Consider the following 25,205-nt stretch of genomic DNA (forward strand, 5'->3'; position numbering starts at 1 on the left):
ACCTTGTTATAAAAAAGCTTACAAGGTGGTGTTATGTATTACCAAGTTGAATGCTTTTCTATAACCAGTAAGTACATTGGGATCTTATAGTTTTCTATATCTTTTGGTAAAGAATGGTCCACTGTTCAATATTATTCTCCTATCTATACAAAATCTTTATATTGGCCATCTACATACAAATTAAGAGCAAATGAAGCCATTATCAAGGGTGTCTTTAAAAAAAATGGCCACCAGGTGATGTCTTGTTTTTTATTTTTGTTGCTGTTTTTGTTTTTGCAGCTCATGACAAGTTTCAACTAAAGGGTTTGCTATCTTTTTCATAAGAGAGGGTAAGCACACAATGAAATAACAGATCCTTAGTATTTAAAGCAGTGTCTCAGCCAAAAACTTTCTTGGCTAACTGTTCTTTGGCTGAGAGTTTGCTTCAAATACAATACCTAGGTAATATATTTACTTTATAGTTATGCTCATATTTATTTAAAAATTTGAATCTACCAAAGATCAAGTTAATCATTGTTTTTACTTCCAAAACATTTATTTACCAAAAACCTACTTATAGAAGGATACAATCTTCCTTATTAAAGCCTTCCAGCAAAGGGAGGAACAGAGCTTGTTCAAAAATACCCATGAGTAAAACATACAAAAGATGAAATTTATTAAATGTTCTATTTTGTTAAAAAAAAGCATGCTTTACAATTTCATCTGAAATCTTTAGTTAAATGCATATTTCTATATAAAATACTTGTTTGAGGAATAGCTTTGAATTATCAAGAGGGAATACTTTTAAGAGTTATTTCTACATAAAATATTTATTTTTTCCTCTGGTAATAATCTATTGTACTCTGAAACAACATGTGCTCTCCCTTCGTTAATTTATCACCTCTAAATTCCCATGAATGCTAAACAAAAGACAGGGTATCCTAGCAACAAAACCATCCACACTCTATTGTGAAAACAGGAAGCTTATATTCTGCAGAAGCTGTGATATAATTGGAAATGTGTGGTATTTGGAACTCAATATAAAACCAACAATTTCATTTTCAGTCCAATTATCATCATCATCTTAAAATATTCCTGCCTATTGTGTCTTGGATATTACAGTTGATGGGTGAGATAAGTAAGGGCATATACTCAACAGTATCTAATTTGTTTATAATTATGCAAGTCTGAAATAGGGGGTATTAATTAGAAAATACATTTTAAACATCATAACCATTACATTTGATTTAACATTAATTTTCAGTAATCCTATGTTTTTGGCTTAATGTGATATGAAGATTAATATGGTAATATTTACTAACAATTTAAAAGATAAAAAGAGGTCATGTAAATGTTATATGCTCTTAGAACATCAACAAAAAACTACTGAAACTCCCTAGCGATCAAACTCATAAGTGAAAATTCTTTCATATGATTAATTGAAACTTTATAATATGGTAGTTTATTTTCAGATTTCTGAATTCAAGTGGTGTTTCTCACACATGTCAGAGATACTGAATTGTCATACTCTCTGTTAGATGAAAGATATTATTTAGCTTTGCTAAAATCTAAATAGGTCTGCACCATTAACCACACACACATACCCCATAACTTTGTATGAAGAACTGTTTTTATGAAGCCATGCTATTTCTGTAATCACTTTTTTTTTCTAGATCCTAATTTCTAAAGTATTATCAGATGAGGATACTTGTGACAATTTCTAATCCAAGTGATATTCAGCTATGTTCCACTCTTTAGGATGAACTCTAGCTCTTAAATGTCTTTGAAAAATGTGGCATCCAAAAGTAAACACTATCTTCATCCTGGATGCAATATACAGTGAGTCAATCAACATTTATTATCTACTATGTGCCAGGAAGTGCACTAAAATACAAAGGAAGGCAAAAGGAGCTAGAAGCCTCATGGACGAGAGCACACATTAAAAAAAAAGCTGAAAAAGAAAAGTGTTACATAACTGGGAATAATGATGAAGTCCAGAAGAATACAGCTGGGTAGAAAATGAAGACATGGAAAAAAAAAAAACTTTCTTTAAGTAGAGGGTCTGGAAAAAGTTCTCTGATATCCATCCTCCACCCACTCCAATCAAAGAGAGGGAGGAACTCCAAAAATAGAGGATATTGAGAAGGCATGATTTCCAGGAATGATTTGAAAGGGTTATCTTGAAGAATGATAAAGTTCCAGGGAGCATTATGAGATCCAGAGTACAGCACAGTGATTAATGAAGATAACTGTTCTGAGTACCTTTCTTAAATGGAGTATTTGGGAGGCCCCCTGTCCACCTTCCTCTCTCTAATCAGAGAAAGAAAGAGGCCTCAGGGCAGAGGGGAACTGTCCAGCCTAATTATTCATCCATGTCTTTAAAAAGCCACATTGTACTGTTAAGTCATTTTAACTTCCAGTCAGCTAAAACTTATTTTTTCCTCTCATGAACTGCTGATAAAAGTCAAGTCTCTATAATTATGTGTTTGCATGGTTGAAACTTTAAGCCAAATTCAGGACTTTACCTTTATCACTGTTCAAGGTAAGATGATGGAAAAATAGATTTGATAAATAATATTAAAAAATCAGAGGCTTTATTGCCTAGTGGAAAAGGCAGATTCTCTCAAAGAAATATTGTGTCAGACACTACCTAAATTCATTAATTCTACCCCCAAGTTTTCTTCTCTTTCAAACCTTCCTGCTTTTCTATCTATGATACCACCAACTTTCCAGTGTTCAAAGCTCATACTCTTGCCTTTGCTTTGGAAGCCTCATTCTTTTTTATACCACACAACCAATCAATTGACAAAACTTGCAATTTCTATCATTTATGATGGTATTTTTCATATGCTTCTGATACTTTTTCTTTATTCACATAGCTACTACCTTACTTCAAGTCTTCATTACATCTTATCCAGACTATTAATACAACAGTCTCTTAATTGGTTCCTCTGTCTCAAATCTCTCACTTCAATTCATCCAGACCACTGCTACTAAAGTAATTTTCTTTAAACACAAATCTGATTCCTCTTAGTTAATAAATTCCAGTAACATCCACCTGTCTCTAAAATAAAATAAAAATTGCTCTGTTTAACTTCAAAATCACTTCAGAACTTGGCTGCAACTTTTGTGATTCAGGAAAACTATTCCTTTTTGTTATTCTTCATATCTATTCTCTCCATACCTTCACTCTAGCTCTCTCACATACCTGATATGCTCTTCTTCATCTCTACTTAAGTCCCTCTCCTCCTCTCAAATGCAGCTCAGACACCATCTTCAGCATGAAGCCTTTTCTGATGTGCCCTTCTCTCTTGACTGCTAGTGATCTCCCATCCAAACTATCTTGTATTTATTTTATATGCCTGCTTTCTCCATTTCCCTCTCCCTGTCCCCACCTTTCCTCTTTCCTTCCTTTCCTCCCTTCTTTTTTCTGTCTATCTGTCTGTCTCTCTCTCTTTGTCTTCATCTCTCTCTCCCTCCCTCTTTCCCTTCTTGATTTTTACCATTTGTATGTGAACTCCTTGTCAGTAGAGATTTTTATTCTTTATATTTATATCCCCTATGGCTAGCACAGTTCCTGACACATATTAAATACTAAATCAATACTTTTTTATTGACTGACTTATTTGCCTTAACTTGCTTAGACCTCAGTTTTTTCATCTATAAAATGAGGGGGTTGAATTACATAGGTTCTTGGGTTCCTCTTAGCTCTGAATATAGATCCTATGAACTTGCTAGTTTCAATCTGTAGAACCCTATTTCTGTCTTTTTAGTTTTATATCACTGGCAATTTTGTCTTCATCCAAGTAGTTAATAAAAATGTAGCCAATGGCAGGGACTTGGTGGAATGCCCAAAAAAAAAAAAAAAAAAAAAAAAAGAGCTCACACAGTTTTGACATTGATCCATTAATCAACATTCTTTGGGCACAGTCATTCACTCAGCTATAAAACCACTTCAGTCTGTGATCTTTTAACCCACATTTCACCATCACTTCCACATGAATATCAAATGATAGATACAGTATTGAAATGCTTTCCTAAAATCCAGATTGGTTTTGTCTATAATATCACCTTTATTTTATCAGGTTTTTAAAAAACACAGGTTTGATTTTATTTGTCTAATAGATATCACGTACTGAATTTTATACACATTCTTGGCAGATCATTGTAATTTTATAGGATTTTTCTTAGTTTTTCAAAGCATAAATACACTACCAAATATATATATATATATATATATATATATATATATATATGCATATATATATATATATATAATATGAGTTACAAAGCATAGTGTGATTACATTTTAAGAGAAGAGATTGTGTAACAAATACTTTTACTCATGAGCTTATAATAACTTAATGATAGAAGAAAATTCAAAGCTCTTCTTAATTTTGTAGTCAGATAAATAGTATTTCCATTCTATAGACAAGACATTCAGAGAGGATCAAGTGAGAGTCAATGAGAAATTTAAAATAAATTTTCAAATTCCTTACTAATTCTTCTCCCCAAAACCTTCTTTATTTTCCTCCTGAAATTTGAAATATTATAAACTTTTCTGCCTACACTTGCTGTAAATTTAAGGCAGTATTTAAGAATAGGCATACATTTATACAGGAATTGGAAAGAGGTATAGAGGCACAGATACATAACTCAATGGATAAAGCATTGGGCCTGAAGTAGGCAGACTTGAATTCAAATCTGACCCCAGACACTTACCAGCTGTGTGACTCTGGACAAATCACTTAAAATTTGTTTTCAGCTGAGAAAACCCATGGACAATATGGCCAAAGAGAAAGAGTTAGAGATGACTGAATAACAAAAACAACAAGAGTGGGGTAATGGAATAAAGTAGCAGGTAATGCATGTGGAAGATTTCCATCCTGGCATGTTTGAGATCTTCTGTGGTATACTGAAATTTTAAGATCAGTGAACAAATCCCATCATTGTAGATGGTGTCCTAAATAAGGCTCCATATATACCACTAAATTTTTTATTTGAACATGGACATCATCTTTAAAACTGTGGGCTATATTGTTCTTTAATTAAATGCATATTGTGAAATTTTACTAGATTTTTCTATGTAATTAGCTGTATATCTCTTACATTTTGAATGCTGAGAAAAAAGGGACTTCAAATTATGGAGAATTAACAGCAGAGCATTAAAACATTAAATAAAAAGAAGAAAACAGCTTTGTTACATAGACCAAAAAAATGGATGTGATGTATGAAAAGCAGAATAGCACATACTTAATCATATTCAGACAAGAAAGTACTCCAAATAAATGCTGCTACTGCTCATTGGTAAAGCAACCTGGAAAAACTATTCTTTGGGAAATAAACAATTTTTGAATGTGTTCTTTTAAAAAGAAATCACGCTGCAGTGATTCTCACATCTTTTCATAAGCAAATGAATGAAATGTAATTCCTGATATTAAATTGTCATACTGAAGCATTAAAATAAACAGGTGTCTTACTGTGGCATGAATGAGATGAATAAGTATCATCAGTTTTCCTTTCTAAACATGATATTTAACAACACTGAAATTCAGTATTCTGGAAAATAAGTAAGAGCTCTCATATGTGAATAAGCAGGCAAGGAGGAAAGAGAACTGCTGCATAATAGGTTTCATTCACATCATTTGTGAAGCATTGATTGGTCCAAAACCCATTCATATTGCTGGCATGTATAATCAAGGTTAGAGCAGTACATCCGATTACATTTTTCTTTAAATAGAGTTATCAAGCAGCTTGAATTCGAAGTCTTCCTAGCTTGCTGCTGAGAATAATGTATTATTTCATAGTCTAAAATAAAAAAAAAAACTGGAGTAAGATCAGATAAAATGCACTAGTATTCATTAACATTTATTTAATCTTCACTGCAGGTTCATCTTTTATTTGCATGAACGCAAAGGAAACCATCACTGTCAGGTGCACAAGAAAAGTATCAAAAGTTAGAGTTCTCAGAAATTTTGAGTGCATTATTTGTTTTATTGAAGTAAGATGTAAATTGGTTAGGGAGCTTGCATATATATATATATATATATATATATATATATATATATATATATATATATCAGGATATCAGGGAATCTGTTACTAACTTCCTTCAGGCATATGTCTTTAATGCCTCAAACAAATTGTACCACAATGAATTAATATCTAGAAAACTGAGTCCTTTTTGCTTTTTATGATTCCTTTTTTGGACTGATAAACTGAAAGCTTGAAGCAATCTCAGAAGTCATTTAATCCAACTCACTTATTTTATAGATGAGGACATAGCTTCATGATAATAAAGCAACTTGCTAGTATCTTTCCTGTTAAACTGTATTTGTTTTTAGCTTGTTGATACTTTGTATTTATTTTCCTTTTTTTTTTGTTTTCCCTTATTAATATAAAAGTTTCTTGTGAACACATATTGTTTCATTCACTGTATTTGTAAGTCCACCACTTAGTATAGTGTATAACAAATTTCTTTTGTCTGGTGAGATTCCATTTTGGGTTTCCTTGGCAAGGATACTGGAATAATTTGCCATTTCCTTCTCCAACTCATTTTGCAGAAGAAAAGACTTGAGGCAAACAGGGCTAAGTGACTTGCCCAGGGTCACACAGCTAGTAAGTATCTGAGGCCAGCTTTGAACTCATGAAGATGAGTCTGATTCCAAATCTACTAATCTATCTAGTGTAGCAGTCACGGCATAACAATTAGTAGACAATAAATACTTGATAATTAAATAAATGACTAAATATTTTAGTGCATATAGCTAGCATTTGTATATATAGCAAAAATGAGGATTCTATGAAGAATAAATTCTTCTAGCTTTTAACTCTAATGGATTATCAAGTATATGATCTCAGGTAAATCCTGGAGTCCTAGGTACCTATCTGAAAAAATAAAAGTATTGGATTAGGTCCCTCATAAAGCCTTCTCTTTGTTTATTTTTATGAAGAAATTATAGTAGTGTCCAGCACACAGTAGGTGTTTAATGAGTGCTTATTTCCTCCCTTCCCACAACTCAAATTTGTGCCTAACATGTAGTTTAGTTACTAGAAGGCAGTTGTTATTGCAAGTCTTAGAAGTAGTACTGTGAATTATTTCTAAAACTATAGATATGCCATGAGCCCTTACTGGTATGTTTACTTTTTAAAATTAGCCAATAGATACAATTAGCTTTTAGCACAGACATTTACTAAGTTGATATATTAAACCAATACTTACAAAACAGTTCCTCTATAAACATGGGGTCAACTCTTTCACTGATAAATAAACTATCCATGGAAAGAATTGACTTAAAATTAGAGTAAAATGGTCAAGAACTCATATAATTTACACTAGTAATAAACATAATTCGATTCCTTATACTTAAGGGCCTGGAATTCCTCATTCTCTTCATAGAATCCTTCAGGTGCAGGATTTCTGCTGAATAGGATGCTCAACTAGATTCCCAAAATGTGCTATTATCTTCTCTGCTATTGGGCTCATACTGTGTGACTGACTGTTAGCATCAGATGAAGGGAGAGAAGTTCCATTCTCTCCTGCTGGAGAGGGTTTCTTCCACTGGTAGCATCTGGTTTGCAGTTGATTTGAATTCTATGAGGTTTGGACATTTAAAGTATCCTGAGGTATAGCTATTAGTTGTTGTCTAGTAAATAAAGGTTGTTTCCCTTCTATATTGATAAGAAAAAATGCTTACCATCATTAAAGGATTAGGATGTAGACTCATCTTTATAATTAATTTTGTGTAATACCTCTATTAACACTTTGCATTCTGAACTCTTTAGATATAGATCAATTACCCATTGAAGCTGAATGCTATACAATATATAAAGCCTACAATTCCTTTGCCAGTATTATTTTAGTTTTGTCTTAAGGAAATTCCAGAGAAAAGATAAAGAAAGTCATTACTATTCTCACCCAGAATACAGTTCTGGCAAAATTCTGCATTTCCCTCCTTCAGTTGAAAGACTCCAATATATTATAAATATTTTTTCCCTAATGGAAGCTTTTGTCATACCTCTTTTTCACTCCAACTATCACTTTCCATTTCTTCTTTTTCTTCTCCTTTTTAAAAACCTTTTTTATTTAACATAATTTAAAAAGGAAGAATAGAGGACTATTGTTACTCTTCCAGGCCATCATTTAAAAATATTCTCCAAAAAAGGTTAATGACATTAAACATAATGGCAGATATATCCAAGAGGTATGAATGTGTCCTCGGGGGTTATCTATACATTTTAATAGGATTCTATCATTTTTGCTTTTAAAAATACAAGTATTTGTGGGGGAAAAGATAAAGAAAAGGGATACAAATTGATTTTCTAGTTATCCTTCAAAGTAAAATGAATGAAAATCATTTAGTGGAATAATCATTTAGTAATTACATGAAAGTTCTTCCTTCAAAAATTTTTTTTGGTAGAATCAAATTTTAATTGTTTTTGCTTTGTAAATTCACTTTGCTTGAGTCTCTACATCATATAAATTTATGCTGATATAACTCCAGAACAGAAAAGATATTTTAAAAAAATCTTTTAAAGCATGCTTAAGAATTAGGGGACAATATTTTTTAAATGGTGATAATCCCAGGTCCTTTAAAAATTTTTTTTACTGGTATCCTTCGTTTTAATAATATAGTTATATGCAAATATAGCCCTCCTTCACAGTCTTTTTTCTTTCAGAAAATATAATCTTCTCATATTCTTCCCACAAAACAATAATTTGACAAAACCAATGCATGGATACTGACAGGGCATACCATATTCAACACCCATATCTCTCTGTATCACTAAAAAAGAAGGAAGTGCTTATCCTTCTCTCTCCTGGAGATCAAGATGGGTCTTTATAATTATACAGTAGCTACAATGGCACTGAACTTACAACATGGATAGAGCTGAATAAGACCTGAATTTAAATACTGCCTCAAAATGGGGATGAAGAAAGAACATATCTTAAAAGCTGAAAATCAAATGAAAGAGCATTTGTAATGTATATTCGAAAGCTTAGAGAGCCATATGCATTTTATTTTCCTGGTTCTATTTTTTTTTTACATCGCTTCAAATCAGTCTTGTTATGTTTTTCTAAAATATTTATATTAATAATTTATGATATATAAAATTTGTTTTCATATACCTTAAGTTGATTATACTTAAATGCTATTCCTTAATTTACAAATAGCCATTTTGTTTCTAATCTCTTACCAGAAATATGGTGAAATTATATAAGACTCTTTTCCTGTTTTTGAGCTCCTTGGGTTTTATGCCTAGGCGTTTCCCAATGACTTCTAATTCAAATTTTGGAATCAACTAGAGTCAGGGTTCTTAAGGTGTGTGTGTGTGTGTGTGTGTGTGTGTGTGTGTGTGTGTGTAAGAGACATAGAGAGAAAGAGGGAAATAGAGACAGAAACACAGAAAGACAGAGAGACTGGACCTCTGAGAAAACCTATTAAATCTAAGAAAACTGTTTGTTGCCCTCATTAATAATGGAAAGAAATGTTAAATTTCAGTTAGTGATTAATGAAAACACATACACACACCTACACATGCACATATGTATATATGTATACATATACACATGCCTACACACATATATACATATACACACATATATAGATATACACACTATCCAAGTTTACACACTACCTGAAATCTCTCCATGAATCCCAGGTTAAGAACACTGAACTAAAGAAATTTCTCCTTTAGCATAAATACATAGCATATAAATAAACAGCATAATTTTCACAGCAACCCTGGGAAGTAGGTGCTTATATTATCAGCAATTTATAGATGACTTGCCCAGGGTCATACACATATTAAATGTGTGAAGCAAAATTTGAATTCAGGTATAATTGACTTCAAGTCCAGTTCTCTATGTGTTGAATATACTCGGCTAACTATTCCTGAAGGCTACTGACCCCTGATCCATTTAGATTTTAGAAGGATATAAAAGAAATATACCAGATATACAGATATAAATAAATAAGAGCAGAGGGTGAGATATTTTTTTAAACTAGTTTGCTGTTACTTCTGTGATCAGCTACCTGAGGTCTCCAATGATTATATTCCCTAAATCAGAATAATATATTTTTATATTGGAATGAAATTATTTTAGACATTTTGCCCTACTAATGATCTATGTTTCATCTTACTGGAAAATATTATCAGATGATTTCCCTTCTGTTTAAACTTTCAAAGTTCTTGCCATTGGCTTCCCTGAACAAGTAACTATACAGTAGAACCATATGAAAAGTAAAGGGGAACAGACTATACAGCTAGTACTAATAAACTGATATCATCTAACAAGAATTCCTATAACTTCCTCTCTTTTTCCTTACTTCTTCCATATGTCCTTTCAATTTTTTTCCTCAATTTCCTCTATTAATTACTGAACCTGTGAGCAAGTGTGTTAGAGGTATGAGTGGAGTTAAGTTTTATGTGTATACATGCTAGCATATGTTAAATTCAGTTGAATTAGTTTTAAAATATATCTCACACACACACACACATATATATATATACATATATATGTTGAAAATACTGCAAACAACAATAAAAATCAAACAGTACTGAATCTTAAGGAAAGTACATTCTACAAAAAGGATACAGCATATAGGCAGATAATATCTCACTTATTGGAAGCTTACTTATCTAACAAACTTAGCTATCTAGAACAAAGCCTACATTAGTAAGTAAACAAAATCTCTGAGTAGCCAAAATAGATGTCATAAAGTCAGTATACTACAGTTCATACTCATTAATCAGAAAAGAACAGTTCAGACTCTTGACCCCAGTCTGTTTGCCATTTACATGATGCTATGAAGCTTGATTACAAATCTGGTATTCTTTCTACTATATCACAATGCTTTTCAATATCTCTGTGTGTATTTTGAATATAACTGAGAATAGGAGCAGAAATTCTTAGCATTAACTTTTCCAGTATTTAAACCCAGGTGAAAGTTTTATGGCTTGCATTCCAAGGAATATTTATGAAACATACTTTTTTGAAACAGAGTAATGGCCTTGTACTTTTCATCACAAAATCATAAAATTATAGAATTTAAAAGTTGGATGAATTATCAAAAATTATCACTGTCTAAACCATATCTGACTTAAAATCCCTCATAAACATTCAGCCTTTGTTTAAAGATCTCCAGTGAAAGCAAAGTTAGTATCTCTTAAGGATGTCCATTTCACTTTTGGAAAACTTTATTTGCAAAGGAATTTTTATTTTTTAGCAAACCCAGATATGCTTCTCTACAACTTCTATACAAGGCTCCTAATTTGCAGTGATCTGTCATTATATCCTACAATTAAGATTTCTTACAAGCTTATTGACAGATATCCCCAAAGCTAAAATCACTCCTTATACTAAGTTAGACCATGAGGGAGGCATATTTAATTTTGTTGGTTAATAGGATGCCAGTCATACTGAAGTATATCAAATGGTAGTTCAATGTATTCTTTAGCATAGACTCTAGAGTAACTCGGGAATGAGACAAAATGGAATCTACTTGGTCTAACTCAATCATTTACATTGATTTTTAACTAGGATTTTACTTTAATTGTAGTTATATGATAAATTATGGAACATATATAGCACTATCTAGCTTAAATTAGTCTTTCTAACTCATTATCTTACAACCTGGTCTCACATAAATAGATTAATTTTAAAACAGCAAGAATCCATTTAAGATAAGAGATTAAAACCAGTCTTATAGAAAAGAATAACTATATTTAAAGTAAGAATACATTTCAGTTCTTAGAAAAAAAATAACACTAGAAAACTAATCCATAAAGCGTGATTTTACATTAAAATTGGAAGCTCTGATGAAATCTGAGATACTATATTCAGTTATAGGGAGCAATGTTCAGGAGAGAAACACGCTAATAATTAGAATACAATAATAATTAATATCCTATTGCTAACACCCACTCACATGCACCTATTTACTGAACTTTGGAAGATCCACAAATCTAATTCCTTAGAATTGTGATATTACATGACTTATAATTATACAACATCATTAGAAAATTGATGGTAAAAATGGCCCTTTGTTTCATGGAAAAAATGGGGGTCATAAAAAGCATCTGACAGTTTCTCAAAGATTATATAGCCCTCCAATCCCTTTTCTTTCCACTCATTAATAATTCTGGGCAGGTTTGTTGTCAATCTTTAATGTACATCCAAGATATTTGTACTAATAGACCAAGTCAATAGGTTTCCCATATGTTTGCAAGCTATAAATCTCTACAGGAGGATTCTTCATTTATTTGGTTTTCCCTTTAGTAATCATGAACAGACGACATATCACATTAGCAATGTAGAATTATGCAAGATAAGTGATATAATACAACCAAAGAGAGATACATTAAAGAAAAAGATGTTGACAAGTTACATAAGCAGAATAAGAGAGTAATAATGGACAACCCGTGCACTCCACTGGTTTTTGTGCAATACTAGAATACTGGGTGAACACTGTGGAAGATTGAGAAAAGTACATGGATAAGAAGCATTCCAGATGAGAGCTTGGAAGAACTGACAAGTACGCCACTGGAGGAGTTACACATATTCATACTCAATATATGGGCAGCCAAACTTTGCTTGAAGAATTCCAAAGAGGGAACTTATATCCTTTTAAGACAGTCAGTTCCATGTTAGGAGGTTTCCCCTTGATATCAAGTCCATATTTACCTCTGTAATTTCTACATGCTGATTTTTCTTTTATACTCTGGGGCTGAGCAGAGTTAAGTGAAATTTCTCTTCTTCATAATTGTCCTTCAGATACTTGAACAGATATATCATATTCCTTTCTCTTTATATAGCCTAAATATATTAATTTCCCTCAAGTGGTACTTGGTCATGGACTCAAGACCCTTCATCATCCTAATTGTCCTTGGAATTTATCAATGTTCTTCCTGACAGTGGCACCTTCAAGCTAACATAATATACAAGATGTGGTCTGACAAAGGCAGAGTACATGAGTATTATCCCCTTAGTCCTGAAAACTATTTTTGATTTATTCTGATTTATTACTGTTCTTACAGTATAAAATTAGGAGCAAGGAATTAAAATTTCAGGGAGACAAATTTGATTAGATTTGAGAAAAAATATTCTTATAGTTATAACTTACCAAAAATAGGATTCCTACCCCAAGAATTAGTAGGCCTTCATGTGCTGGTAGTCCTAAAGCAAAATCTATATGATCACTTATCATGTGTGATATATAGGAGATACCTAGTACATGTATTTTATTGGATTAGATAGATAGCATCTCAGGTCCCTTCAAACTCTGACATTCTGTACTTATGTGAAATTGGCATTCTTAGAAATTGAACTGGCTTCTATTTCACTGATATCAGGGTAAAAATTTAGAATGGATTGATTTATTACATAAGACAAATGCCTATCACTGGTCCACCTTCTTAGGGACAGAAAATTGGTAACACCATCAACACATACAACTCAAATATGCAGAACTATGCTAAAACCGATGACAGTTTTGAATATACTTTATATTTCCAGCTCTAATATTTACTATATGGGAATTTCTAAAACTGTACCAATCATCAAGCAATCAAGCAGTCAACATTTATTAAATATTTACTATGTCCCAGGCACTGTATTTGACACTTATGAATATTTCCATCTATCACAAAAATCATATAAGGGGTGAAAAATCCAGAACCCAAAATGCAAAGTATTTTTCAATTCCAATGACTCTATTTTCACCATGCCTCACTCACTTTAGTCACAGACTCTTTTCCATTAGCATTTTTTCATAACCAAGAATAGGCCATTTTTATTCAAGAGCTATAGCAGCATTTAAGTTTCCCTTAAATGATCTGGCAGTGCTTTAGTACCATAGAATACTAGGAGTTTAGAGTTAGTAGGTTATCTAGTTCAACTTTTTGATATTGTAAATGAGGAATCCAAGTTCTATAGCACTTAAGTGTTTTGACCAAGATAACAAATAGCAGAACTTTTGTCTGAAGGGCAGCGCCTTTTGATTCCAAATCTTTTGATTCTCTACACATCTTACTCTTTATGTCATGTTGCATCTTCATGTCAATGCTGCTACCACTCATTTGAGCTTTTTCTTGATGCCCTGGCTTTGTGAGTTGTGTCTCAAGGAGATCTCTCATATCTACTCTGCCTTTACTCTCTTGCACTCCCATTACAAGAATTTCCTAATTTTCTTCTACTATTCTAACATAATTGTGTATATGTATATGTGTTTTACAAAGTTGATGGTGATTTCTGTAAATTGTCAGCATAGCAAGAAAAATTACAAATGATCAGATATTTTGTCCCAGAAGTTGAGGACAGTGGGTAAAGACAAGAAAATTATCTTCTTAGAAAGTATAGAACCGGAATAGAAGTGAATGCAAGGGATAATGCTGTAAAAAATTACCATGGCATGGGTTCTATCAATAAAAAGTTATTAAAAAAAAGAAAAAAAGAAAGTATAGGTTGGGATGAGAAAGAAGTGGGATATTCTATTCTAATTAAATTAAACTAAAAGTTTTCCCCTTGATCCTCTAATCCAACCCCAAATTCAAGTTTAGTCCTTTGGGATGGATTAGGGAAAGGATGTAGGGTGGATACCACATTGCCAGGATGTAATACTTCTACTGTTCAATATATTCAGTTCAATTCAATTCAAATACATTCAATTATATTTTAATTGGATTTTCCCCCAACAAAATCAGGTAGCCCATACTTACAGATTGTTTTGTTAGGAAATAATTAATTTTTAAGCTAGATCCTTAGAATAAATTTTCCCATAGAAATGTTACACATTGTAGTTTGGTTCCCACTTAACCCAAGATATACCTAAAATATATTACTTAAAAGATTATTATAACTTCTTCTAACCATCACTTATAACATTTTTTCTATATGAAAATTAATTCTCTAACCTTGGGATGATTTGAAATTTCTTTTTCCCTATCAATCAAACTCTCCATGTTTCACTGCATAGCTCTAATAGCAAGAGAGTATCTTTGGGCACTTTTGCTTCATTTTTTTTATATTTCCTTAAAGACTACATCTCTCATATCAACTATTCTTGGATTATCTGGATTAAACAACAATGGAAAGTTGTTTCCCACTAGAGCTCCAAGTTATTCAAAAAACTTGTCTTAATATGATTCTTAGATTTTTCCTCAAAACATTTTACTATGTTTTTGAAATCTATTTTACCTAAGTTTCATACTTACCTCTAAAAGCACTGATATCTCCATAATGTACTTGTAGCACAAAATATTTACTTCCCATTGCTCCTCCAACTCTGAATCCAACACCTTCAAATTTAAAGAAAAGTTTATAATTTAGAAATGTCAAAATTAGAAATGGAACTAAAACCATGAATCTTAGATTACTGATTTGCAAAATCAAAAAGGAAAGATTTTAAATAAGGAGGGAAATATGAAATTTTGTCCAACTGCCACAAAAAAGTTAAAATCAAGTCAGATATTTATGTACATATGTGCACATGTGCATGTGTATGCAAAATGAACAATCATTAAATCTCTTGAACTTACACGAATTCTATTCAGTGTTTGAATTATAGCCATAGTCAACTTTAGAATAACTATTTCTTTTAAAAGTCATTAAATAGATTGTCCATTTTTGTCACTTGCTTGTGATGTACAATCATATGTATTTCTTGATTAAGTGGTTAAAATACTTTTTTTTTTCAGTGACCCTTATATAAAGTAGGCATCAAAGGAGAGATAATTCCTATTTTTCTCCTAGCAAAGGGTATGCAGTATTTAAGTGGATTACATTGAAATCCTAAAGGATGCAGTGAAATACATCTCACTCCCTTATCATTCACAACTATTGTTGGGGAAGCATAAGTAGCCATCTAGCAAGAAAAATGCCTGGAAGCAGAACAATTCTTTAAACAATTTTGCTAAGGCATCTTACTCGATTGGTTAATATCTGTGACAAAGCTCTGAAAGAGTATTAGACTTTTGAGGATGAATTCTTTTTTAAATCAATTGGAAACAGAGAGATAATAAAAAAGAGGCTAGTAATTCATTATACTTAGTAGCTATGAATAGTTTAGAAGTAAAGCAAGAAAAAGCTTGCTTAGGAGTTGGCATTATATTAAGTACTTTAGTTCCTGTATTATATTATCTGTGATAAAGCAGCTATTTTTTGACTCCTAATACTTAGTTCAAAAAGGCTTCTGCTGGGAAGACTCAAAGATGATCTGAGGTACAATTGGCCATTCTCTAATACTATCTAAGTTGTTATATGGGCAAGTCACACAAAAATAGGGAGGAAAGAGGGTGTTTATCTCAAATATCTCAAATAAATCTCAAATAAATACAGTATTTCTTCTGAGCGGTTTCTTTAAGTTTCATTATTCGTGTAGGTATGTTCCTAGGATACTAATTGCTGCTTCAGGTTTAAGATATAATTTGTGACATTCTTCTAATACTCTAACTCATAAGCCCCCAGTGATGTATCTCCCATTAACAAATGACCCAGAGACATAATCACCTTTTACAGTGACATTTACTTTTCTTAAAGTCATTAGTAAAATGCCTTTCGAGCACAGTATCTCTGCTGACTGAGCTGCCCATCCAGGCTCCCAGGGTCTGTTTCTCTTTACACTCTAAACTGTCCGGGCTAGCTCCAAGGAGTTTTGTCTCTTAGGTGATTATTTCTCTATAGCTGTGTCTCTCTTCTATACTAGAAGAAATATTTCCTAGTTAATTAAATAATTTCTTTCAAAGCTACACAATCAATTTGGAGAGGAAGGCAGTGGGAAGAAGAGCAATTTTTAAAAATTTTCCATAATAGGTAGTTTCCTGTTTGTAATGTCTCCAACTTTCAATTTCCTAGATTTGAGTAGCTCTCTCTGGGCAAATTGCTACTTGATCCCAAAATTGAAGAGAAAGTTGGGGGAGAAGTTGGAGAGAGATTGCCTCCTCCTACTCTTGCTGGAGCTATAACATCTTTTAGTTCCAGTGTCTAAAGAGCAAAGCCCTTTGGGGTTCAGCTAATTTATTTGCCCCCCAAGCTCATCACTTCCTTTAATTCAGAGAAAAGTTTTTTCCTATCATCATATTTTACCACATCATGAGGCATATTTGCATCTCTACAGTCATTTTAATACTTCATTAATACATTGCGATTACAATATGAATCTTTTGTGACTACACTAGCTAAACTGTGTGTTTATGGGAGAATTGTATTCTTTTCTCCCTTAGTCAAGTGTAAATAAGAGTGTGGAGATTACATTTGGCTTATAAATGCTAAATAGTACACTGAAGAAATCACTAAATGATCAATATTAGAAAACTCATAAAAATTTCTGATAAACTTATAAATGAAAATATCAGAAAGTATCTTCAATGTACCTTTAGGGAGTCTCGTCGGGGGAGCATTCCTTGCCCAGGCATATAAAATATTAACTTTATCTGAACAGGTTCCTTCATCACAATCCCTGAAACAAAGAACAATAAGGGAAAAAATGAATGTTATATTAGTAAGACATGAATTTCGCTACATTTCAACTAACCGGAAAAAATGGATTTAAGTATGAGGCAGAACATAACAGCTAACCTGAAACTGTATCAACTTACCTGTTCCTTCAGGACTGACTATCATTCAATATTCAAGATTTTAAAAATACTTTGGAAAAAATTTTTTGTTGAGGAATTATGCTAACACAGTAGTGTTACTAAGTTGGAATTTTGAGGCTGAAGATAGAATAATATAGAATAATCTCTTCTTATATTCTAGTATATAAATTTTTTCTAAAAATGTTAGAAAATTGACAAAAAATAAAATTGGTGATGAATTTTATTCACAGAAAACATTGTATGTCCATCTATTTAAATAGTTATTTGTTAGTGAGTAAAGAAAAAACACTTTTAGGGAAAGTGAATCTAGGTCCAATCAAACAATATATTAAAAAGGAAAATAGATAATTTTTTGGTGGTAAACAGTATCAACATGAGAAGAAAAATGGCTTTAAAAAGGCTTAAAATGTTTTAGTTTGAGAAAAGATGGGCACTAGAAGAGATCTAGTTTGTCATGTCTAATACAACTCTGTTTCCAGAGAGTACCTAAGCGTAGTAACTTGCCTCTCATAGAAAGCAAAGAGATATTTATTGACTGAAAAAAAAATGAATCTGCATGACAGGTAGATGGAAGAAGATAATTCAGCCAGGGGAAAAAAGCTAAGGAGAGAAATTTCAGACTGAAAGATTGCCATAAAATTTGTCTTCAAAGTGAGTTAAAGTTGAGTGCTTTAGTCTATGTACATCTAAATACCATTCTGTGCATAATTCATACTTCCATATATCCTCATTTCTATATTTACAACATTTTCTTGTACTCACAAGCAGGTAAAGATATTTGATTCAGGAACATAATTCATTCTCATCACAAGTTCTAGGGGAATGCAAGGGTATATTTAGATCCTTCATTAATTACTAAATTGCAATATCTCTCTCAAGTCTGAGCCCTTACCATAGTTCATTAAATATTATTTATTTAATAAGCTAGAGAAAACGATTTCCCTGCAAGTCGTTGTTCATATCTCTCTCTATATCAAAATCCCTAATCTCACAGGATTAACTGAATATCAAAGTTGCTGGCTATGTAAATTTAATCAATAATAAAACAAAAACATAAATAATTATTTAAATATTTCAGTCATGAGAAAGATCACATCCAGAATCATTTTAAACCACCCCTCTACTTACAGATGGTTCCTCTTTGTGTCTGGAAACACAATTCCACTATTCTGTTCACTCTAGATACCCAATAAAATATATCAAAAATCATTTTCATATTTTTGCCCAAGGTAACAGTTAAATTCAGTCTTTTGAAAACTCTTGATTTTTTAGACTGTCCCTACTATACAACAAACACCTCTTCCCCCTGGAAATTCACTCTATCTCCAGGCTTCTTGTCTTGGAAGTACCTTTACATTGGAAAAGGTGGCTTCTTCCTTTGGCTGGTTCCTTCCAGAACCCTCATTTCAAGGAAAAAGACCACAGTAGTCAAATCTTCCTTTTCCAGGCTGTTCCTGAACTTTGCTCCTATATGTGTATTTTCCTATCCAACTCTTTCTTAGCTCTCTATTATGTGTCATCTTCCCTTTTTAAAATGTAAGCTCCTTGGGAAAGGGACCCACATGTGCAAACATGTTTGCAGCAGCCCTTTTTATGGTGGCAAGAAACTGGAAAGTGAGTGGATATTCATCAGTTGGAGAGTGGCTGAATAAATTAAGGTATATGAATGTTATGGAATATTATTGTTCTATAAGAAAAGATCAACAGGATGATTTTAGAAAGGTCTGGAGAGGGTGTCATTAACCTATGTAAAGTGAGGTGAATAGAACCAAGAGAACATTGTACATGGCAACAACAACATTATATGATGATCAATTCTAATGGTCATGGCTCTTTCCAACAATGAGATGACTGAGGCCAGTTCCAATGGTCTTCTGATGAAGAGAGCCATCTGCACCCAGAGAGAGAACTGTGGGAATTGAGTGTGGATCATAGCACAGCATTCTTACTCTTTTTGTTGTTCTTTGTTTGCATTTTATTTTCTTTCTTATTTTTTTCCTTTTTAATCTGATTTTTCTTGTGCAGCAAGATAATTGTATAAATATGTGTGTGTGTGTGTATGTGTGTGTGTGTGTGTGTGTGTGTGTGTGTATATATATATATATATATATATATATATATATATATACACACACACATATATATATTTAATTTAACATATATGGGATTACTTGCCATCTAGGGGAGGGGGTGGAGGGAATAGGGGAAATTTGGAACATAAGGTTTTGCAAAGGTCATTAGTGAAAAATTATTCATGCATATGTTTTGAAAATACAAAGCTTTAATAAAAAAAAATGTAAGCTCCTTGAGGGTAGAAATATTCTACAATTCTCCTTATATTTGTATTTCTAACACTTAGCATGATTTTTGGCATGAAGCAAGTACATAACAAATACTTGTAGATTTGACTTGACTTTCTTTTGTGAAGATTCATGCTTGTGGGAAAACTTAGCATATGTATTAAAAACAAATGTTTATGGTAAGGATAGAGACATATGCATTATCTCCATGAAAGTCTTTATTTGTAATATAATTAATTTATAATAATTTATGTTAATTGCCCCAGTAAATATAAATCTGATACAGCATATAGCCTTAAAGAGTTATAATATCAGTTAAGTACCAATTATTTATTTTACCAAATAATTTTATTTGTCCTAACTTTACTAAGGGAATCACTGTAGAATTAATTCAGTTAAATTGTCAACTCTTCTGAATATTTTTAAAAGATGATTACATCTAGAAAATTTCTATTTGCATATCATCTGTCATATAACCTTCATTAAAATTATATATATTTGCAAAAATAAGTACTCAATCACTTGCCCCATGTGGATGTTTGTAGAATCTGCTTCCAGGTATGTGTAAAGAAGGGCCATGTTTATAAAGGTATTCTTTTCTTCCTGCTTATTGTGTGGCCAAAAAAAAAAAAAGAGGCTTTTTACTTGGCTGCTAAGACAGAACCAAATTTTCATACAAAAGGCTCTAATGACATATATAACCTTGTTCCTTTTTTCCTGGTATTGAGAAAAGCAATATTTGCAATATGCCTCTGGTTGGGGAGAGTGCAAACATTCAATTTCTCCCATGTAGGCTGACATGAAGCTATGAACACATGATATGGTTGTTTTCTTTGTCTTTTGTTTTTTCATTTTTCCCCCTCTGTTGAGTGAAAGGATGTTAGAGATGGAAAAGACCAGGTCACAACTTTGTGAGCTATGAGAAGGGTTGAAGTGTGCCCAAAGTCTGGGAACTGGAATCTATATCAGAATTTCCTAGCAGCCAAAACTTACTGAAGAGCTTCCACAAGGGCTCCTTAGAGTGACTTGATAGCTGAGATCACAAACAATAAATCAACTTATTCATGACTATGCCATATTTGAAAGTGAACCTGATGGAATAAATACTTTTTGTAACTGTTTTAAGTTTGAACTCATTTTCTTCAGGAACTGCGGAGGTAGAGTAGAAAGTAGACTCCTGATTTGAGGAAGGATGGTTGGTCCTTTGTCCTTTCTCTGTTTTTAGCAAATAAATTTGTATAAAGTTAATTCATATTAATCTATCAGATTAATATTGAGGTACAAATTACTGAGTCAATCAATGATATAGTGAAAATATTAATTGTAATTGTTTATTCATATTTGAGAAAGTAGAATCAAAACTCAAAGCCTAGGAATATACTTTCACCCCTCAAAGAAACCCCAAGAATTCTAAAGAAGAGAGATATGGCCCACTGCCTTCTAAGAACTCCACTTGCTGGTATGAATGATAAGGATCCTCAAAGTCTATATAAAGACATTAAAAAAGCTGATAATGATTTAAATAAATAATGAAATATTCAGATTAAGTTTCACTCTAATGATTTTTGGTAGTATATTCATCTCAGTCATTTTAACATACATGAATGAGCTTGTTCTCCTCTAGCAAATAGTTTATGAAGTAGGTAAAGCAAACCAGCACAAGAAACATACATCAAAGCAAATACTCTGTAACTTATCATAATAGTCTCTGAGAACATTAAAATCTTTCATGTCAGCTCATATAAATTCGAAATCAGCAAGAATTTTCTTTAATGAGTGTGCTAAACAGCAATACATAATATTTATGGAGTTTATATAAAATGGCTTTGAATGCTATTCCCTGTGATTCAATACACTCACTAATTTATTTCCTTTGTGAAATTTGGGTTCATAATAGGTATCTTTTTCTTAGTAGGCATTTCAATGAGCTTTGATATATCTTATCCATTAATTTTTGTTGATAAATTCTGATGTAGGTAAAATAATGCTCTCATTCAACAGTAGTAACAGTAATATAAAATAGCTTCCTAAAAGGTCAAATAATTCCATTCTAGAAGGATAAGAACTCTAGTCATCTCATGATTACTTTATTTTATTTTCAGCTGTACACCAGTAGAGAAGGAAATGTGAGATAATATATATATATATATTACAAGTTTGATCTAATTTCCACAATTTTAATGATAAAACTAAAGTTGACATTGCCATACTCTTACTTGACAAGGTTGAAGCAAAGTCATTTTAAACATCCTTCATTCACATTCATTGTCATAAAATGTTCACAGGAATACTTACCACCCATAATCTATGATTTGCATGCTATTCCTATGGCTATGTCTGTATTACAAAAAAGACCTTACACCAATGTGTTTTCAGCTCTCCAGGTTGGCTGTGTGCTGACCTGTGAAATCCAATTGGTAAACCAAATGGTCCTTTTCACATTTGCTGATTCAGTTTCCATCCATGTCTGGATGAATTCATGACCAAGGACATTTTCAAACCCTTCACCAGATCTTGTAAACACTGTAGATTTCCCTCCTCTATCTTCCCATCACCACCACCACCATCACCATTCCACCTCAACCCTCTCTATCAACCCTCGCTTTAAATCAGAGTTCATTTCTAGGTCAGTCAGCTTACACAGACTGTAAATGCTTCATTTATTTTTTTAATGAAGCTCAAAAACAGCATGAAATTATTCATAAAAAAGCAATTGTGTAAGATATTTAACATCTATCTTAATTTTCCTTTTTCAGTTTGTGGACAGAAATGAACCTATGGGAGGCTGCTTGGGACACATCTGATCAGAACAGAGAATTATAGACATGTGGGAACCAGAGTGGTCCTGACATGAAAAACTATGCAAGGTGATTTTCCTTCTATAAGTTGACTGTAAAAAAGAGATATAAATATTTAATATAAAACATGCAGAGCAATAACTTTCTCATGATTCACTGTCAAGAATAACACATCTATAATGAAGGATCAGTAAGATGTGTGATTTGTGAGATAAATAAACTATTACAACATATTGTGCCAAATATGAAAAACAGTTTGGGATGCTAAAAAATGACCAGAAACAAAAATTCTTTCATTTTTTACTATAATAACTAAAGAAATGACATTGTCAGTTGTGATGAGCTTTGTCTCTCAATATCATGAATTTGTTGAGCTACTGAAATTTAAAGATCTGACTGCAATCTTTTAAAGCTTTCAGAAAAGATCATAAATATCCATGTGTAAAACAACTAAGCGGTTGTCCAATCTTTGATTAAATAAACTATTACCTCAAAGAAAGAAGTGAAGTTAGTGAATGGAAAACATCAGAATGAAAAATAGCAAAGAACAATGACTGAGTAATAAATAATATAAAATATAAATAAGACCTATCTGTAAATAACTACTTGATTTTTCAGCCAGTTAATTATTGAGTGGTAGTTTATACAAATCCTCCTGAATTTTAATGGATTTTAAACATTAGTAAATGATTTACAAATAAATTGTAACAGTTTTTCCTAATAATCTGAGATAGCTCCTTTCTTTTCTGCATGTTTTACCAGTGCTATACATGTCTGGCTTCAAAGCTCATACAATTCATTAAATTCCATTTTTCATTTTGTTATATTACTAGTAGCAGTCAGGATATAGAAGGAACAACAATAGGGATTTCCAGGATGAAAGTTCTTAATATATCTAAATTTTGACATCAAGGTGTCTCACAAAGGAAAGCTTTTTTTTAATAGATCTGATGATCTATGAGGTATCTTGTTATTGCGCACATTTAAACAACAAATTATTCTGAAATATAAAAATTACCCTAAAATAACATCTATATAGATATGTACATATCTAAATAGAAGATACATAAAAGATATATACATATAATAGCACTTCTGTAAGCCAAAATTGCTATATTATGATGACCGGCACATCACAAATTGTCTTGAAATTTCTGTATCTAATTCTAAATATGAATATTGGAGATAAAAAAGTTATTTTTTGACCTTTAATGTGCATTGATTTAATTATTTCAAAGGGCTGTCACACTCAAAATTTAATTATATAGTTGGAGTGGTTGGCTTTTCAAGACATTTAAGGAGAAAAGGATACCAAAACGTTGGGAAAAGAGAGAGCAGAGAGGATTTTGATTTTACTATTAATTAACAAAAAAAGAAAAAAAATAGAAAAAACTATCAAGCTATATCCTTACTTTCCTATGCCCACAAAATTTTATGGAAATAATCTACACTTTGGGGGCACCATTGATGAAGGAAAAAGAAGGAAAGGTGATTCAAAATGACATTCTATAGTAGGGTACATCCTGATAATCACACAATTGATTAAAAGATACAGAGAACACAAGATCCCAATGTACTTATTTGTTGACCATAAAAAAAAGCATATGACTCATTAGAGTAAAGCAACACTTTGAACATCTACTATTCTCTAGCATTACAAATGGATTTGTTATCTCATTGACATATTGCCTCTAAGGATGAAAATCTTAGCCCATCCATTCCTCCTTATCTTGTAACATTTTTAGCTATAATTTGTCAATGAGGTCCACCCACTAGGCTGTGAGGCTACTTCATATACTCTTTACTTTGTGTGAATGTCAGGGAAGCATGTAAAATGTCTATCTCTTACTATCTAAATAGTCTTTTGGTTTTTCCTGCCCTTTCATTTCTCTGACAATTTTTTAAAACCATTTTGGCATAATTCATTTTAATTTACTGTGGATTATTCACAATCACCATGTACTTCTCCTTTGCCTTTTTATGATCCCAAATTTCAGTTCTTCAGTAACAATAATATTCCATGGCATTTTCACATAGCAAAATGGGGGGGGGAGACTAGTGTTAATAATGGAGCACTTTGTTTCAAGGATAAATTAGAGGTTATTAAGAAAAGCTTTCAAAAAATACAAACTATCCTCCATTTCAAGTCCTCCTGCTTTCAGCTCATTGTCCATGTTTAGTGATGATGCAAGGTAGATATAGGTAGACAAGTTCTAGAAGTTATCAATCCAAGTGTTACTTTGGTCCCTAGACATTGTCTCCCTTTGGTTTTTCCTATATTAATAGGTTAGGGCAAACTCTCTTGAGTGATGAAGGAAATGACTTTTAATAAACAATGGATTGGAAAGATCCAGAATTCCTGATTTTTCTAAGTCCTCATTTCAAAAACTTAGTCTCTGAAGGCTGAACTTTCTATTCTATCAGAACCAAGACCATAGCAAGGAATCTCTAATCTAAAGTGAATTCTACTCATTCAAGAGTGGAGGTAGATCCTTTGTCAAGATTGCCCAAGGTTGGGGGTGATCTGGGT

The 25,205-nt window shown here is 32.2% G+C and overlaps 1 protein-coding gene across 8 annotated transcripts in view; it reads right to left on the bottom strand.

Annotated features, from left to right (window-relative positions):
- Positions 1–25,205, bottom strand: part of PAM (peptidylglycine alpha-amidating monooxygenase) — a 355,927-nt gene that overhangs the window by 128,718 nt on the left and 202,004 nt on the right. For all 8 annotated transcript variants that reach the window (XM_051995235.1, XM_051995226.1, XM_051995250.1 and 5 more), the window contains 2 exons: positions 17,353–17,438; positions 15,196–15,279 (listed from right to left, as the gene is read on the bottom strand). In XM_051995235.1, the coding sequence (XP_051851195.1) occupies positions 15,196–15,279; positions 17,353–17,438 (170 nt within the window). The remainder of the gene's footprint in view (positions 1–15,195; positions 15,280–17,352; positions 17,439–25,205) is intronic.

This window comes from Antechinus flavipes, chromosome 1 (genome assembly GCF_016432865.1).
Source record: "Antechinus flavipes isolate AdamAnt ecotype Samford, QLD, Australia chromosome 1, AdamAnt_v2, whole genome shotgun sequence".
In the NCBI taxonomy this organism is placed as follows: domain Eukaryota; kingdom Metazoa; phylum Chordata; class Mammalia; order Dasyuromorphia; family Dasyuridae; genus Antechinus; species Antechinus flavipes.